This window comes from Strix uralensis, chromosome 9, assembly GCF_047716275.1.
Source record: "Strix uralensis isolate ZFMK-TIS-50842 chromosome 9, bStrUra1, whole genome shotgun sequence".
In the NCBI taxonomy this organism is placed as follows: domain Eukaryota; kingdom Metazoa; phylum Chordata; class Aves; order Strigiformes; family Strigidae; genus Strix; species Strix uralensis.
This window is the reverse complement of record NC_133980.1, coordinates 13,686,010-13,705,329: the sequence shown is the minus strand read 5'-3', so window position 1 is coordinate 13,705,329 and position 19,320 is coordinate 13,686,010. Positions and strand designations below refer to the sequence as shown.

At 47.8% G+C, this 19,320-nt stretch overlaps 1 protein-coding gene across 3 annotated transcripts in view; it reads right to left on the bottom strand.

Moving 5' to 3' along the window:
• IL1RAP (interleukin 1 receptor accessory protein) overlaps positions 1-18,953 on the bottom strand; it is a 48,036-nt gene extending 29,083 nt beyond the window's left edge. For 2 of the 3 annotated variants that reach the window (XM_074877408.1, XM_074877405.1), the window contains exons 1-2: positions 18,829-18,953; positions 2,376-2,443 (exon numbers count right to left, since the gene is read on the bottom strand). In XM_074877408.1, the coding sequence (XP_074733509.1) occupies positions 2,376-2,442 (67 nt within the window). In that variant the 5' untranslated portion in view covers position 2,443; positions 18,829-18,953. Of the gene's footprint in view, positions 1-2,375; positions 2,447-18,828 lie in introns of all 3 variants that reach the window. The other variant, XM_074877406.1, reaches the window with a different exon arrangement.
• Positions 18,954-19,320: the final 367 nt, after the last annotated feature.

Below are 19,320 nucleotides of genomic sequence, written 5' to 3'. Positions count from 1 at the left end.
GAGCTCAGGACTCAGCAGAGTCAGTACCCCTGGCTTGGGCAGTCCCTGGTCAGTGTTGCTGACCACATTGCTCCCCCAGGAAGGACTGCAGAGGCAGGCAGGAGAAGCAGCAGCAAACCACAACAGGACTCCTGCCTCTGCCTCCAGCCTTCCCCAGCCCCCTGACAGCCTGGGCTGGAGAGAGAGCTGGTCTCAACAATACAGCATTACATGACCATTATTGCAAAGCACAGAAAAAGATCCAGCTGAAATGACAAATCCCTACCAATTTACAGATCTTAACTATCCCAGGAGCCAGATTCCTCAGTGAGAGTTACCCATGTCCATGGCCTCGCTTGGTGTTAGGAGACCACTGCGGCAGCTGCAGACTGTGCACAGCCCTTCTGCGTTCTCTCCGGATAACCTCTGCTCTGCTCCCCCTATCTACGCTCCCTACTCCAAGATGAAAATGGGAGCCAAAATGCTGTAATATTATCAGAGCATGTCCAGTCTCCCACACTGCTCTGTATTTATGACTTTGCAAGGGTGAAACGAGCTCCAGTTGCCTTTTGGTGCCAGTCCCAGGAAACCCTGCAGTGTAACAGAGGGCTGCACAGACGGCTACCCCTCCATCCAAGTACAAACAGCCATCCAAGCCCATCATGAATAACAGAAGATGTTTTGACAGCCCAAAGTGGTTTATGATGTCCATGGAACAAAAAGGGAGCTCTGAACTGAAGAGTGGGTCTGTCACGCACATACCTGCAGAAAAATCAAATGCATACACTACAGTGGATTTGCAGCAGAAATGTATTTTAATTGATCATGTGCCCCATGCATCACCCCCTTTGACACTTATGTTCTTGCAGCAGTCTGCAAGGGCTCTAACCATCCTGTATAGAAAACCTCTGCTAAAGGAGGAACATTTAAAGAGCACTAAATACCTCGCACAAATGCATGGAGGGTTCTGCCAGATCAATTGGCACGAGCCTGTGTGACCCAAACGCCAGGGTGCTCATTTCACAGCTCCCAGCTGACAGTCTCAGCTTTTAGAGTTGCTCTAACATTTCCTGGGCAATCCGGATTCAATTGCACCTACCTCCCATTTCTGAAAAAACCCAAGATGACTATACATGGGGTGTCGTAACGCTGCCTCAGCAGGAGAAGGATATTGCGTTGGTGGAGAGCAGAACAGCACGTCCAGAAGCACACACAAAGCAGGGATTTTCCCAGCAAGCAGCAGCAATCCGTGTCGCTGGGTCCCTCTTTCCTCTGGCACTTCTACTACCTAGGGCTTAGCAGAGGAGACCTGAGCCACATATTCTTTCTCCTTTGCTGTTTCCCCATTGCTCACCACTTCTGTCAGACCATTAGCCAGGATGGGACATCCCCTACTGAAGACCACAGCCTACTGGTGAATGCCTCCAAGCCCTTGGGCAACCCAAGGAGAAGAGACTCCCAGCTTCAGTCTCTGTGATGAATCCTGCACTGAGATGAACCTTGCTGAGGTACATGTTGTGAATCTGGCCCCAATAATTCAGCATCGTATAATGATACAAGAGCTGTTCATCTGCTCAGGCTATTATAACTGCTTGTTTGCCAGCACTGCAGAGGGGCAAAGGCTCATGGGTTGACTTGTCAATCCGCTGCACAGCCCTTATTTCTGAACATTTCCCCCTATGAAGCCAGTGCCTGTTTTTCCCTCCCTCCCCCTTTCCACTCGCCTCCTGCAAATCATGCTGTCTCCTTCCACCCCCAAATAGGAAGTCCGGAGCCGAGACGCACACAATCTGCCTCTTCACAAGAGCTGGGCTGAACGTGTGCCAGAGGAGCTGCGAGCATGACAACATATTTCCTGTCAGGAAAATGACTCAGTGAGACGGGTATGAGAGCTTCTCTTACTCGAGAAGTTCCCCTCGCCCCTTGCGTTGCTGAGGCATGAGTCAGAATCCGAGAGCCGGAATCTCAACCCCTCCGGATCCAACCAGGAACAGCAGAGTTCAGGTTCAAGCCCAGGTCCTGCTTGCAGCTCAGTGACAAGTCAGCACCACATGCCGAGTCCTGGTTTCACCCCTCACAGAAGGGGAATAACAATACTGACCAAGCAGGCAGCTTAAATTTGCAAAGTACTTTTAGGCTGAGGTGGTGCTTACTGCTATTTGCTAACAATGCACCCACTTACACCATGCTCATAGCCTCTATACATGACCATTATACAACACCCACACAGAACTAACATCGTGTTCATGCATTTTGCTGAAGTATTTTACACACAACCTTTTCATCCAGGAATGCTGTAAATGCTTAAAAATCACTGCAGCCGGTTTTCTTTCTCTGGCCTCAGATCAGCTGTTCCTGTGATAAGTGGGCAGACCCATCGCACACCACATCCTTACCTGAGCCACGGCTGAGGGTGGCCATGCACAGCCAGAGCGTAACCAGCAGGGCACCGACCATCTTCATCCTGCTGAGACAAAGCACACACAGAGGCTCTGGTTATTTTACACTATTTCCTCACTGCAGACATTTTTTTAACTCTCAGTGTATGTGTTTATTCCTCCACCCAGTGATCCTTTAATTCTGGTAAGTTCTTTTTTTATTTCATTAAGATTCCTTAAGAACAGCATCTGTATGGCAGCGTTGTTCTGCCTCCAGGCAGCTGCATGAGCTCTCCAAGCCTGGGAGGGGATAGCGCAGAAGAGGACAGCCCAGCCCGTTGACTTAAGTCACTGGAATAGTCTGTATCTGTGAGCACAAGGAGTAAGATAGATGCAGGCTAGAAAACCCAAGCTTTGACTCCCAAAACACCGAGGTCCTTTGCCAAAACCTCATTCCGCTCATTTCTAAGAACGAGTGCAGAAAGCACTCACGATGGTGAGCAGTGGCTGAAGCACATTTGCACTGAACACACGTCTGACAGTTTGGTGTGACAACCACACCAGTGCAGTCCAAATTTGCAAGGTCTGCTGCTGGTGACCTGCAAAAAGGCCAGCTGCCAGAGTTCTGGCTGCTTCACCCTGTTTCATAAGGCAGGTTGAGGCAGGACAAGACTCCACCAGCTCTTCCAGTCAAACTCTCCTTGGAACAGCCACCTCACAGGAGAGCACCAGGCCTGTACGCTTTTTGCAAATGATCTGAACAAAGGTTTATACTTTCAAAGCAGCACCGACAGGCAGAAAACAATCCCAGACTTCTCCATTCCCACTACAGAGCACAATTTCCTGTAATTTGAGATAAATGTACTCTGCCAGAGTTTCACTTGCCACCCGCTCCAGTATCTGGCATTCAGCTCTCAGAGCTGTTCACTCACTGGAAATAAATTTCCCTGTGTTTCTCGGTTTTCCAAGATGCAACTTATAAGCTGGTAGTCACGAAAGCTGACATTTACTAGATGTTCTCATTAATGGGGCGAAGGTTGCATTTGATATTCCTGGGTGCTGTCAGATCACAAAGGGAGAAGAGGTGGTTAAAAGGCTGAACTTCATCAAAGCATCTCAGCTCCGCTGGGCAGATGCAGTAATGAGCATGGTGATACTGTCAGAAGTGTGCTCACGAGATGACAGGGAAATCTGCTCCATCAGGGTGGGCTAAAAGGGTGGGGAGAGAAACCACAGAGCTCCCTTAAACACGTCCCTCGTAAACCTGTCCATAATACATGCATTACACAGAAGGGCTTCGAGCATAAAAGCAGAGAGCACCTATGATTGCACAGATTGCAGAGATTAACAAGAATGGAACGTGTGAACTGTACTACTCAAAATCCAGCAGCGGATATTGAATCCTTCCTTTTCAACGCTTGCATCTGAAAAGCCTTTGTACGATGCTTTCCCTCTGCTGGGCTTGTCTCAAAGAGACAAAGGAAATCCGGAGCAAGCCTGATCTTCCCTGCACAGTCCACGCAAAGGGCTCCAGACTGCCCTGGAAGCCTTAAGGCCTTCAGAAATGGGCAAGAAGGTGGGAAGAAGGTGAGTTTTCTTCCCTGGGGTCCAGCTGAGAAGGCTGGTCATCCCCTACCTCCTTCATCCAAACTGAAATGGCAGCTGCTAATCGAACCCTTCTTCCCTATTGCCACCTACAAGCAGCTCCCAATGTCACCTAAGAAGACTCCATAGGGAGGAAACAAAATTAAGTACTACCCTCTGGAAATGCTGAAGGAAGATAAAACATGTTTACGCCATCAGACTGGACAGAGAGAACCAGCATGCTGCACTTCTGGTAGGAATTTAGGAACTTTTGGGAATTCAGATGCTGGAAGAGAGGGAGTGCAAACAGTGGTGGGGATCATTCCTGTAATAAAGATCCCTCACGGTTCCCTCTCCATTTGTCATTAGATAAATGCACAGCGTGTCCTAATTCACCCTTACTTGCCAGTGATTCTCTCCTGTATTTTGCACAAATCAGACTGAATTCAGCCCTGAAGCAAGCAGGAACAACTACTGAGTTCAGATGAGTTTCTCTGGTTTAGAGCAAGGCCATTTACGTGGCCCGAGGCCAAAATAAACTACTACGTTTCACTCAGTGATACATGAACTCTGCAGCGAGCAAATATTTACATCCATTAACTATGCTCATAGGAACATACTCCCTTCAACTGCCTCAACCAGCCACCAGGTCTCTGTTCCCATAAGCAGGGTATCTGCCTGCTAGTAGGAAAATTCTTGTTTCTTGCTCTACCCAGCTATAAAATCAGAAGCCCTACACAACGTGATTGACTTCTGGTTCATTCCAGGCTCTCCAGAGATCTTATCAGTGGAGACAGACGGACACAGAGCCTATCATATTAGAGTAATTTCTCCATTATGGGAATGGGACTCAGTTGACCACAGCCCTGGCTGCTCTCACACTATACAAAATGTGTGTGTGCGGAACGCACACGTGCGGAGTCGGGGGCGGATCGAGGGGAGCCAACACAACCTCCTGGATGCCCTGACCATGCCAGTGCTTGCCAGCTGAGATAAAGGATGAGGATTCTCTCTCTTTGGTAAAGAAACGGAGAGCTTGCACACACAGTGAAGAAGATAAAGGGGTCTGGAGGGCAGGAGGGCTTCTGCAGCCTGGCTCCATGCCTGTGGCATGTGATTATTAAAAAAAAATTTAATGCCACAGGATCTGATGGTCTGTACCACGAACAGAGCACAAGGGACCCATTCTTTGTACTAGTGCTACTAGCACTGTGATGTTTTGCTTTAAACGGCCTGAAATCTATGATATACCCCAAAGAGAAAGGTCCACAGCAGTCCTGTGGTCACACAATGTCACCATTCCTCCCTGGGGAGGATAACGTGATTCTGACAGCGACACAAGGAAAAGAGCATTGCATCCATTCTGTCACAGAGAGGGTTGGTTTTGCAATGCTGTAAGAACCTGATGTCACAAGACTACAACCCACCCTAGTCTTGCCAGGAACCAAAGAGTTTCTCAGTCTTTTCCAGCAACCTGCTTCTTTGTTTCGTGACGTCAGAAAGCATGTTGCCATTTTGCCTGTATACAATGCAATTCCAGCAGTGTCTGAATAAGTTCTTGCACAATTTGGTATCACTGCACTGAAGCACCAGCATCTCTGCCTGCAACCAAAGGAGCCAGAGGTCAGAGAGCGAAAACCCCAGGCTGCAGCAGAGGGGTTCACCCAACTGCATCCACCCAAAAAGGTCACAGACCCCACCTCTAGTACACAAGCAAATAAATAAAAAGAAAACACTAAAGGGAGCCAGGAATAAAATCAGAGAGCAGAAGCGCATACCAGCTGAGAAATCACACCACAGCTAGAAAGGAGGCAATCAGAGCAGCCAGAAGAAGGCTGGAGAGCTCTGATACATCCTCAGCACTGCAGGAACTTCTCACGAGACCAATATACTCTGAGGTGTTCTTAATGTCTCCATAAATTAACATTTTAATAATAATAATAATTCACAGAGCAGTTGGGGAAAACAATCCATCACTGCTGTGGCTAGAATTTTTTTTTTAAGGAACTTACTTGAAATGTTAATTTTATTTCAAATCAGAAATTGTTTCCTTTTCGTTCCTGAGCATTTTCTTGTTCAAACTTTCACCTTCTGTCTACTGAGGAGCAAAGGGGGCTGGAAGGAAACGCAGTCATGGAAGTGTCTCCTGTTCTTAAAAGCAGAGGTGGTGGAAAGATTTGTTTTTTCATTTGATATTGGCCAGAAGTGGCTTTTACATTAGAAAAAACATGAATATTTTCATATAAAACACCTTTTAACAGAACACCCTTCCCAAACAGACCTAGGCAAGAAATCATTCACTCCTGCCTTTAGCAGCATGGACCCCGCAAAGCCTACACGCTTTCCAAACAATTATAAAACCTAAGACAGATGTCAAATAATTAACAAAGAAAGCTGCACTCAAAGTAACTACTGTACACCTGTTCTCAAAGACATTGTACAAATTCTACAGAACAATGCTGCGTTTTCCAAGAAAACGCCTTTGTCCCTCCTAACCACAGGCACCTAGGGAGAGCTGACAGGTTTTTTGCTTTTCACTGAGAAGTCACACTACCGCACGCAGAACAAAAGCACCCTTCAAAACCTTGCCACTAAGTACTGCAACTGAGAGGGCATTTAAAATACAGCAGTTTCAAAAAAAGGAAAAAAAAAAAAACACTGGCCAGAGTAGGTTTTACATATTATTTTCTTCTTACAATTCTGTCCTAAGGCCCTCTGAGCCAAAAGCATTCAAAAGCACAGGACTGGCCCCAGGAAAAGGGATGCTGACACAGGAAGGTTAGCAAAAACCAGAGTGGGCTAGCTTAGGAAATGCTATGCTTCTACACCACGTGGACTTGGGGCTGAAGGCTGATGGGCTGCAAAGCAGCACTGGTGATCAGGAGAGGGGCACATCTCCTCTGCTCCCACATCACTGTGTGCCCACCAGCCCTGTGTCCCTGCATCATTATGCAGCAGCGCTGGAGACAGCTGCTCAATGAGTTTGCTGGGTTTTCTTATAGGGAAATAGATGTACAGTCCAAGTAAATTCAAAGAATCCAAAAGGCAGACAAAAGGCAGCCTGCAAAAGCAGCTGCAGAAAAGTAATAGCAAAAACACTAATGGAAAGTGGGAAAAGGCCCTTCAGCCCTCCAGGAAACTTCTGCTTTTCAGTATGTGCAGGTCCAAGTCAGACAAAGGAGGAAATTACTGTAGCATAAACCATCTTGGTGCCCCTTAGCCGGGATTTGCGCAGTGTCTCTCTGCCCCTGCCTCTCTGGAGGCCATTCAGGCACCACACAGCACCAGCCTTTGCTACGGCATTAGCAGTTCCACTTGTACCCCTACCTGAAGCAGAGCCACTCCTGCAGCATGCTGGCCAGTCCTGCTGACAGCCCTCATGAGCAACATAACGCTACACTGAAAATGTGGGTAAAGTCACGCAAGGGATTTTGGAAGTCCAGCCTTTTCTCCACAGGAGGAATTAGCATGTTCATTAAAATTTTCCTTCCCAGACAGTTCCAGGAACAGAATGGGGAGGAAACTAGCAGCAGTTTGATGACTGCCATAACCAACTCAGAGCACTTTCCCTGCTCTTGTGGACACTACACCACACTCATCACTTCTAACACAGGCACAGTGACCAACAAAGGGTCCCAAATGCTGTCCTTGGAAAAACATTCACATCTTCCCCTAAGGGCAGGGAGCCCAATTTGTCTTGGCAACAGCTCCCTAACAGCCAGGCCACATTTCAGCAGGAATCAGCCATGGCTGAAGCCTGGCCTGCAATCAGAGATATCACAGGAGCTTTAAGTGTGACCCAATCAGCGTATCTAATGGTGACACATCCAAGGCAGAGACGTGCGAGATCAATGCTTGAAGTCCCACTTTTGCCAGGGTAGATGCACTCACCAGGCTATCACATGCCTGACAACAGAGCAGGCTGAAAGGATTTTGTTCTGAAATGTTTCTATTATAAAAGCAACTTATATCATCAGAACCAAAGGAAACATTTAGATTTGAGCAGATTGAAACTTTTTCACCAGCTAGAATCACAGCAGATATTAAACACTTGCTTTTGCAGAAAGGAAAAGGAAAAAAAAAATTAAACTAGTGAGAATCAGATGGAAAGCTGCCCTGGTGAGAGGTCTCCCCCATCGCTAGCACAAAGCATCTTCTGTCTTCCTTGGCTAGAGCTGGCCATCGTCACACAGGACCTAGAAGCACCGGCTCCTGGCACTGGAGAGCTATAGTGCTCACACACAGCTTCACACCCAGGTCTACCGAATACCCAGAAGAGAGAAAAAACAAAAACCAAACAAACAAACAAAAAACAACCAAACAAAAAAACCACAAAACCAAAAACCACAACACACAAAGAAAATCTGGAAACAGTCTTCTCAGTCAGTGGCTCAGCCAGCTCTTTGCCAGTTGAGAACACAACACCGGGCACCCAAGGTGCACGTCACCCACCACTGCCCCTCCCTGGCCTCCTGCACTGTACATCCAGACCAAGGGCTGCAGTCTCCAAGCTTTTTCATAATTACTTTTTACTAAATCCCCAACACGGGGATTAACAAACTAACTCAGCAGTGTGTCACTCTGGAGTCACCCCAGGAAGTGGTCCCAAGCTATTTCTCCTTCAACACAGCAGCACGAACTGCAGGAGTAAGGCACCAAGAGTGGCCGTGGGCAGAGCAGGCAGCAGCCCCACCTCGAGCTCAGAGGCTCGGGGAAAAGTTCATTAACAGTGAGTCATTTCTGGGAGCTTCTTTGGTAGTGAAAAATTTGCCTCTGCCCTTGCCAATGTTTGGGACATGGAGGCGATTGCCAGGCAAGGAATTTGTGATCTGCTATTGGCATTTAGATACCATCTCCTGGAGTCCTTTTGGCTCAACAGATTTAACACTAATAATCAGAATTCAGAGGAAGAAGCTGTTTTTTTCCCCCTCTCAAGAGAAAAGGAAAAAAGTGCAATCTAGATATGTGGAGGAAAGTGGGGGGGCTTGAAAAATATATCTGAAGAAAGTCAGTTTCCCCTAGTTCCCTTTGCAGTTCTCCCAGGGTCCTCTCAGGGCTTGGCAAAGCAGAAATGCTACAGATCTTGCACACTGCTCTGCTGGAGCCCAGGGTGCTGCTGATTATACTCTGGCAGCTGTTTAGCAGGCAGAGCATGCTGTATTTCATACATTTAAAATAAACCAGCTCAATAATCTGTCACCTCTCTGAAATATATGCACACCTGGACAAGACAAATAAACAGCTGGGACTATCACCAAGAGATCTGTGGAGTGGGCTGAAGAGAGGCAGGTAGAGCCACAGCTATGAAATCAAAGAGCACGGATTACAAATGCACACACGCTGGCCACAGAGCAGTTCAAACACCAACCTACAAGAGCACTTCTGTGCTCAAGCAAAAGGTATCCAGCCAAGATAGTCTATTTTTTAAGTCTGAATAGCCAGGGAATGAAAAGCTTCCAACAGAGTTTCAAAGAGAGCTGAGACCTTCCATGAAGCCAGACACAATGCTTCTATTTTGGATGGTGATGTTATAGTGAAAGGAGAGCTCTGAGAAATACCCACATATTGCGCTACCAAAAAATAAAACAAACTAATCTTTGCAGAGAAAAAAAGAAATCTGCAACCAACATGGCTCAAAGACCTGAGGAGACTTACAGAATCTAGAGCAAGATTCCTCCCTGGCTGGAAGAGTTCTGATTAGCTCTCATGGAGCACCTGGAGACATCTGAGAATAAGCATTTAATTTATACATTCTGCCTCCTGACCTTTTTAATGGCTTTTAGATGTTAGCAACTCCACTGCCCTCCTTAAGAGGTTATTCCACTGTCCCTGCAGACATAGCAGCACATGCACATTGTGCAACAGATTGCACAGCAACAACCCCAAGCTAGTGCAGCCCAAGTCTCTAAATCCAGAGAATACGATGCAGACTCGAGCAGGTTTATCACCTGGGCTTACTGCCTCTCACATGACCAGCCTGGGACTCTTGAATCCCAGAGCAGCCTTCCCAAAAGTGTCTCCTCACAAGCCCAGCCTGGCACAGCCAGTGCTCTGCAGCCCCACTGCACATCCCCACTGTCACAACAGGGGCTGCACCCAGCCCTGCTGAGCACTAGCTGCAATAGGCTCTCAATCTCAAAAAATGCCCCAAGAGTTTCTTAAATTCAAGACCTTGCTGCCAGCTAGATACCTGCTCTTTCACTTCATCTTCTCCCCCTATAGCCGCCTGTGCTTGTAGACCGGATTCCCAGGATGGTTGCTCTATATTCAGCCAACATCTTCCCCTTCTTGTTCCCAGAGAGGGACACAACAGGCAAAAAGCCTCTAAACACCACCATGCTCCAGAGCACAACATCATGTTTCACTCCCCTTTCCAAGCATCTCTTTTACTGTGCTGTTGCCACAGAATCCACAGGCAGACTGCAACACCTTCAGCACTACTAGCTGGTTTACCCCTGCTGCTGCCAGTGGTGAAGACCTGATCTCCAACTCTCTCTGGGGTGTAAGACAATTTCCTCAGGTGACTCCAGCTATCCTGGGATGAGCAACATATTCAAGTGTAAAAGCAAGTCAGCTAAGTTTTTCTTTTTCAAGTTTCAGCCACACAGTGTTTCCACACCTGGCACTTATATTAATCATGTTAATTTAATTGCATTTAGCCTTATAACAAAAAACAAACAAGACATGAAGAGGCTTCATTCCCTCTCCTCCAGCTCACACAGGCTGCTCTGTTAAGTGTACTTTACACATCAATCCACAGCCAAATTTAAATCAATAGAAAAAGGAACAGCAAAGGCACTGAAAGCCCAGGAGCTACCTGCCTCCCCCAGGACAACACCCCACTTACAAACAGTTCTCCAGAGGTCTTTCCAGCCCTCCCATAGGCCTCCATGTTCCCAACCCACCCCCTTAGCCCTGGTGACAATCAGAGCAACTTTCTTCTGTGTGCCTGCCCCTTCCCAGTCAGCACAGCGTACTTACACACTGCAAAGGTGACTGGAAAAAGTTGGGTATAGACAGAAAAAAAGGAGGAAAAGAGAAACCGAATGAGACAATCCTTCCCATGTCAAATGTATCGCATTTACTCCCCACATCTCTAACATTTCCTTCTGCAAACATTAGGTTGCACCATCAAAAGGAACTTGCTCAGGCTCTGCCTGCACTGACCCCATCAGTGCAGCTCTAAATTCAACCTTCAAACAATGGCACCCTGAATTTACAAGTCCAGGAGCCTCATACCGGAAGGTCTAGTCTGCGACCCACAGCACCTACACAGTGGGAAGGCTAAGAGGGAGCTGCAGGCAGCAGCATGCTGTGATTGTCATCAATATTAATTATTTGGGGAGAATATGATTGATCTCACGAGGGCAATGAATTCATTTCTCCAGCTGAATGACAAACAAAAGGCAATATATGCGCTGCTGACATTTCCAAAGGCTACAAGGAACAGTGACAGAAGGAAATACTGCTATGTGTTAAAAACCTGCTGCAAAGGGCCAAAAATCTGAAAAGTCTCCAAAATTTTAATTTCTGAGCACTTTCAATGCCAGGAAGTGTATGCTTTCACATTCTCAAATCTGAACTGACCCTAGCCCTGGGCTGGTTCACCTCTTGGCATTGAGAGGAAGCAATCACTGAGTGTCTTTGGAAAGCTGGGTTGAGTTTCCCTCTTGCTATTTGACACTTCTTGTCAACAACTACAGTCGTTGCACCTGACAGACAAGGTGGGGGGGAAAAAGCCAAGAAAGGGGAAAACATTGATTTCCTGGGTAGGCACAACCCAGGTAGTCACAACCCATTTCAGCAGGGCTGAAATGCCAAGATGCAGCTTCCCTGTGCTACAAGAGAAGAGGAGGACACAATAAGCCTGGAGAAAAGCATTTCCACCTCTCTATGGCCTCAGATCAGGGGTGCCTGTGTGTGTGCAACCTCCCAAGGAGGCAGATTTAAACAGTCTCCCTGAAGTCCACATAGCAACCTGAGAGAGAACAAGAAAGGTGAAGAAATGCACTGAGGCTGTGGCTATTCTTGTAGGAGAACGGATGAGGGGCAAACACAATCCATCCATGGGTCTGTTACTCCAGTCGAGTCTGAGTTTTGCCACATCATGTCTGGCTCAACTGCAACCAGCACAATTTGCTAGACCAACACATTTTGGGATCCAGCAGCACATCTGTGCTCATTCAAAGAGGTTCAGTGTCCTACAAGCTCTTCACAGCCTGCCAACGTTATCATGCTGGGCAGCAACACGTACGTCCTCCTCCCATTATCCAGATCCCTCCTTATAGAACAGAGCTGGAAGGTGTCTGTGCTTGAAGGAAGAGGGGGGAGGCAGCTATTTCCCAACAGAACAAATCCAATTACTTGTATTAGAGTGAATCTGTACAGCTCTTACTGTCAGAATGAGTATCTTCTACAGATCTCAGAGTTTTGAATCAACAGACTGTTGATAAATTCATGTAGGTGGGGTCCTGGATGTTACTATCTTTGGGCTGGAGGTGAGGTTGTTTTGATTCTTTGCAAGATTTGCTTTTTGCAGTAGGGCTGACCTCAGAAAAAAGTAACGAGAAATTTGGGCTCCTGCCACTGCCATTTACTATGCTCCTGTAAGTCTCTGAGGTTGAAGATTTTAGAACAGTCTACTAGTTTAGTAGTATTGTCTACTACAATAGAGTTTCTGGTTAATCCACATGAAACCTACAGAGGCATCAATCACCAACTGTAGTGCATTGAAAAATCATCGTGCCTCCCTGATAATCAAGTATCAGAGAGCTTATAAACGGCTGTCCCCTAAACTGAGCACATTAGTAGAGGTTTCTGAAACCTGTGCCTCTATTTCCCCAGCCACATTTATAACAGCCTCTCCCCACAACTGTGCATCTTAATGTCTCTAAAGTGCTTAGAGATGCTGAGATGAGAGATAACATATGAGCGCAAAGTATAGATTAATTCCCTGAGCTTAGCAGTCACTGGAGCTGATGGGTCTAAATGTACCATGTACCCACCACACAAAACTTGGGTTCTGAGCCTGTCTTAAATAGTAACTACTTAAGCAGCAGTTCCCTTGGAAGGAGTCATTTCGGGGCTGGTTGGCTGGACACATGTAGCCCCAGCAGGCAGGAAACAGAGATACAATTATACTACTATGAAAAATTGATGCTTTTCCAGAATAAGGTCTCAAACCTGTTCCTATAGAACCTGGTAGTGGGATTTCAGCTCATTTTGGTAGGAATATGACAAAGCTGTTCAGGTTTTAGCAACCAGCACATTAAGACCATGGTCAAACATAATTTGAAAAGCTATTTCCATTTCTGTTTGTTTTTTAAATGATTAAAAATCTAGTTTAAATATTGCAAGAAAAACTTTAAATTGAGCAAGATAAGTTCTGGCTTCCTTCCGAGTAGAAGGCAAACCCCAAAACACTACTGAAAATCTAACAGATGGGAGTTATTTTTCACTCTTTAAAAATTTAATTCCCTTGCACTGAGATTAACTGTAATTAGCTCTTTATTTACATCTAGGACAAAAGGTAATATGATAAAGGCAACCATAACCACAAACCACAGACAGAAAAAGGCAAAAACCAGCAAAAATCCCCTCCAAGAAGAAAATGTCATGTCTTTCTCACCAAGCAGCATAATTGTTATAAATATATAGTTAAACAGCTTCACAGCATCCTGTCAGCACTAAGGATAAACATTTAGGTCACAGTTTTGCAAGCTTTTATACACAAGTTGATCGAATATATAAGAATCATCCTCTGAACATCTGAAAATATCACATCCCTATGAGTGGACAGGATCAGGCCTAAGAGAGTCAAGATATTCCTTTACACTTTTATTTCAGTCATTCAAGGGATTAAGCAAAACCAGGAGAAAAAACCCAACAAAACACAACACACAGCTTTTCTAGTTAAAGACAGAGAGGTATAAAAACTTTTTTTTTCCCCCCTCCTTTTTTTAAAATTGTCTTCTAATTTTGATAACACCTCAGCTTAGTAAAGCTGAAGAGGCTTCTTAAGTATCCATGTGAGTGCATGATTCATGTTGTATCTTTGCCTTTCAGTTACACCACAAAACTGTTCAAGAGCTTCATGGGAAGCTAACAACCAGCCTTTTACCATGGTACTTCCAGACTGCAATGCAGAACTCCCAGCTTGTGCCCACACAACCCACTGACCCATGGCCACGCTGGCTGAGGCTGAAGACCAGATCCAAATCTGCAAGGGTTAAACAGTAAAGCTTGCCCAGCCATGCCTAAGCAAGCTGTTAGCAATAAAGAAGAGTAAATGGGCTTGAGGGCAGACTCAAATGCTTCTGAATCAACTGGACACTCTCCCATGACAGCTCAGTGATCCCAATACCCATGATGGACATGGGATGGGAGCGCATGACCATCCAGTTCTCCTTCCAGGCATGATAATACTGTCTCCTTCTGTGGACATCTAGAGAGAGCTGGGAAGCGCTGGTAACTCTTGACAATCCTGCTCTGGGTGGGATTTCCAAGGTAATGGATCTCTGGCACCTCCCTGGTGTTCCCAAGAGAAGCAGCCACCTAGCACTCCCCTGATTCAATCCAGGATTCATGGCAATCTCTTACTCTCTGCCCCAAACAAAGCTTTTAAATTAACAGTCCCATTTTGTTATTCTATGTAAATCTAAAAAGACTCCATAAGAATCAACATAACTTTTTCATATAAATATGGAGATGGGAAAGACAGACAGACAGGCAGTCCAAAACCCAACACCAGGGACCTTGACTCTACTCACTACAAAGGTTAAGGACAGGTATAATCCTCCTCATTTTACTTGTACGAAGCACACTCTCTCACACACCCTTTCCTTCTCTTTTCCTAACACTCTCAGAGACTTCTATCTTTAGCCAGTTATCCTTGCTGCAATTTTCTTAAAATTGTAATTGGATAATCACACGGGCTCAGGGGAAGCCTGTGTCAGAGGAATTCCTGGGGATACAGCCCCCATTTGATGAAACTGAGAGTTGTTAAATTAACAAAGGACTGACTAAAGATACGATTCTTTGCTTGTAGTAGAAATCCTGTTTTAACAGCAACTATTTTTAAGGAACCCTATAACAAAACATGTACACTTCTACATTCATGTTCCTGTATTTTATTTTCTGTCAAATAAGAGTCTAAATTTATGAGTATCATTATCTGGGCATGTGTCTCATTGGGATGGACCTCTGAGGTTGAAGGTAGCAAGTGCACTAGCTAAGGCTGAAATTCACAAAAGCATAGGCACCATTTGAACTAATTTCCCCAAATCAGTTTCCTTTTCGCACTCTCTGAGTGTACATGTAGCTCAGTGGCATGCAAAAACCCTACATGTAACAAAACTGTGGCTGAGAAATGTGAGATTAGCCTTCTGCTTTGCAAAAACATTGGGGAAGGGAGGGAGGGAGGGAGGGAGGGAGGGAGGGAGGGAGGGAGGGAGGGAGGGAGGGAGGGAGGGAGGGAGGGAGGGAGAAATCCTAAAATACCTCCCAAAAGAAGCAGCTGTTTTGTTCCAGTTTAGCAGTGACCAGATCTCAGCCATGCATTTTGCTGATGGCAGAGCAGAACAAAGCAGTTACAAACCATGGAGGGAAAGAAACCCACCTGCATGTGGGCCCCCAAGCTACACCCAGGCTGCAGAGCTGGTGCGGGAGAAGAGGTCAGCTCAAGCGTGGCAAACATGACAGCCAGCTTTGCCTTCCTCCTGCCCTGCATCTGGCCCACCTTGCGCAGCCAGAGGAGTACCACCAGGTGCAGAGGTGCTACCAGCCGGGCTGCATCAGCCTGGCAGCGCAGAGGAGATGGCTCTTGGCTCTGCTTAGGGGGGCAGTGAAACCCATGAGCTGTGTCAGGAGAAAGGCAGGGGAGGAAGGAGGAGAGCAGGCAATGTCTGAACTGCGAGCTCCACTGTAAAAAGTGTTTCAGTTCCAAGATAACATAGCGCTGTTCACAGATTTCAGCTTATATAGGCTTTTCCATATATCTATTTTTATTCCTGAAGCATTCCCCATTGCTGTATGATGAAAAGAAAGACTGGACAGCATGGATGCTCACAGATATGCGAGCACATTCACATGCTGGTTATAATCTTCCTAACTGTCCACCTTGCTAATGCAACCTGTGCTCCAAGAGCCAAGCTGTAGCCAACCCAGCTACAAGGGTTATCTTCATGGCAAGTTTTTGTAAGTCAGAGTCTTGCTGAAATGAGAGGACATTTGACAACAGTGGGAGGACCCAGGACAGATGGGGGAAGGAATATGAATCATGTGCCAGCCAAAATAACCAATATAAAAATCCAAACATAACAATAAATGAGAAGAAGAAATAAGAGAACATGTTCTGGCCTCTTATTCTGAAGGAGTGAAATGCTTCTTCCCTAGTGCTGGCATCTGGCACATGCAGGTCTTGAAGGAATAAAGCTGGGACAAACTCTGCCTCCTCCTTCCTATATGCATATTTTGGAACTTAAAATTACAGCACCGGGGCAGCAACGAGGTATTTCCCGTACCTTCAGGTATCCAGGCACCATCCAACCTGCCGCCACACTGCTCTCCCAACCCTGTGAAGTCTCTCTTACCTATGTGTTCCTGCCAGGCACTTTGGGGTAGTGCTACCTGACCAGCCTGATCAAGCCCAGACCAATGCAGTACTCATCCCCACTGCACACTAGCTAATGCTCAGATGCAGGATATTTGCGCAGAGCCCGGGAGGTCTGGAAGGAGAGAGCCCAGAGGTGTTCAGACACACGCTTTCCTTCAGGGACTCAGGAGGGGCCAGGCACAGGCAGACTTGAGCAAGCACAGCTCTTGCTATGTAACACAGATATTTTGAACTCAAGCTACATCCAGAGGCATGGAAAGAAAGTCACAGAGCTGTGCACATGTAGACCCAACCTCTGCCTTGGACAAAGGCATTGTGTTAGAAACATAACCTCTCACCCCATAGCTCCCTCCTTCACCTCCGTGAAGCGGCTCCCACCTTTCTAGCTTAATGTTTCCTGATCGTTTCAGTGCCTTGCACATTTCCACCACCCCAAGTCCTTACCCTCCACGCCCCTCTTTATCCTGCATTCTTAACTGCTCCTACAGAGAAGGTGATCCCAGCAACAGCAACAACTCCATACCTACTTCCAGGGAAGGAGAATATCTGGGTGTTACAGATTAATCCTCTCCGCTTGCCCTCCCCTGCTCACCACAAGTCAGCAACGGAGGCAGAAAGCAGGACCCTTCCCAGCACCAAGCCCTCCCACCAGAAAGCCCTTGGGCTGAAGTGATGCTCTCCATGCAAACAGGAGAGGCTTTTCCTGCAAGGAACACAAAACAGCAAGTAAATCTTCTGCAGCTGCCAAAAGCAACCTGTTATAAATGGCCCTCTAAGTTATGAGATATGGACTCTCCACAGCACAGTTAATAAATAATACACCACAATCCTTCTGTGTATGGAAGTGTAAGTTCAATGACAGTTCTGCTTACCCAAGAGGGACCACAGTTAAAAATGTGTCAGGAAAACAGTACTCTTTAATTACATAGCAAATATTTTTTTTTTTAAAAAAAAGGGAAAGGATCTTGCTGCAGTCTTCCAAATCCATAACTAAAAAGCCTTTTCTAGGACAACAAAACTAAATGCATAGAACAAAAGCCATGATTTTATAAGAAAAGAAGATCTGTAAAGAAAAACAGAATTTTATCCAAGCATTATAACCAGCTATTCACAAAGCAGAGGCTAGAATGGAAAGAGAGAGTGTGAGAGTGTGTTTATAATCCAGTTTACAGTAACATCCTAAGGCCCTGCGATCGGGATCCTGTTGTGCCAAGCACCATACAGACACACTCAGAGAAACCAGCCCAGGCTGAGGAACAAGCACTGCCACTGTAACAAGGGAAGTGACACTGGCACAGAAAAGGGCCACCTGAAGCGCTGGAGCCCTGACGGCCTCTTCCCCTCGCTTCCTTTTCAGGAAAGCATTCCCACCATCCAGTTTCCATCCAGATATCGCCCAAAATGCTTCACGTAAGGGGACAGCTGTCCCCAACAAACACACAGCAAAAGGCATCTTGCTGCCAGCATTTAATCGCTTTCAGGCTGTTTTCTTGGACGTGCCACTTCTACTTTATTTTCCTGCTGTGGCTTAAGTCTGACCCTTTCCTCTCCCCCCTTCCATTTCAAAGATCGGATTGACAGCAAAAGAGAACAGGTATCAGAGGCTCCCGTATTTGCAATGCAAATGAAAATTAAAGTTGCATTTGTCAGTGCATACAGCGCTCTAGCTAGGAATATCCAGATTCCCCGGCCAAAGGAGGGAATTTCAGCACCACTCCGCACCCGGGGACCAGCGGCCGGGCCAGCGCGGCTGCAGAAGCGGCGGAGACCCGCATCTGCGGTACTGCCGCCCGGCTCTACCTTGCCCTCACACCGGCTGTGCCCTTCACCGAGGGACAGCCGAGGGGTCCCCCGGCTCCAGCAGAAGCACAGGGGCCACAGCGCCCGCTCGCCTCCTCCGTCCCCCGCTCCCGTGACCCCCGGGGCCGTCCGCGGCCGCGCACGTTCGCTCTCACCGCGCAGGGGCGTCTCTGTCCGGGGGACGCGGGGCGCTGCCGCCGCGGAGGCTGCTCGGGCTCTCCCGAGCGGTTCTTCTTCTTTCTTTCCTTTTTTTTTTTTTTTTTTCCCCCCCCGCCAGCCGACGAGCGGGGGCTGCTGCCGGCTGCGCGCCGCCGCCGCCCGCCTCTCCCCGCGCTCCGCCAGGGCTGGAAACCGCCTCCTCCGCCACAAACTTTCCCTCTGAGTGCGGGGAAGTTCACGGCCGGACACCCACCCACCCCCCCGCGCCTCCAGAAACACGCGTGTACCCTCCCGCCCCCACGCGCCGGGGCTCACCTGAAAACGCGGAGGACGCGCGCAGCCACGTCCCGCGCACCGCGCTCTCCTCCTCCTCCTCCTCCTCCTCCTCCTCCTCCTCTTCTCCTTCGCCCTCTTCCTCTTCCTCCTCCTCCTCCTCCTCCTCCCCGATCCGCGCCCCCCGGCTCCGCCCCGCCCCGCGCTCCCCGGCCGCCCCTTTCCCCGGCTGCGGCGCGGCCCCGAGCTCCGCGCCGGGGTTGGGAGGGGGTTCGGCGGGGGGGGGGTGTCACTCCTGGGAACTGTCAGCAGCCGAGGTGGGGGGGTGGTGGGGCGGGGAGTGCGGTCCGGCGGGCGGTGGGCGAGCCACGGCGGGTTCGGGAGGCGGAAGGCGGCGGCCGCCCTGCCCCGCTCGCAGTTTGCGGGGTTCTGCCGGGAGGAGGCGGGTTACGCGGCCCTACGCGGCCACGGCTCCCTCTCCTGGCCCGAGCGGTCCTGCCGGCCTGAAGCTGGTGGCAGCGCAGGCAGCTGTCT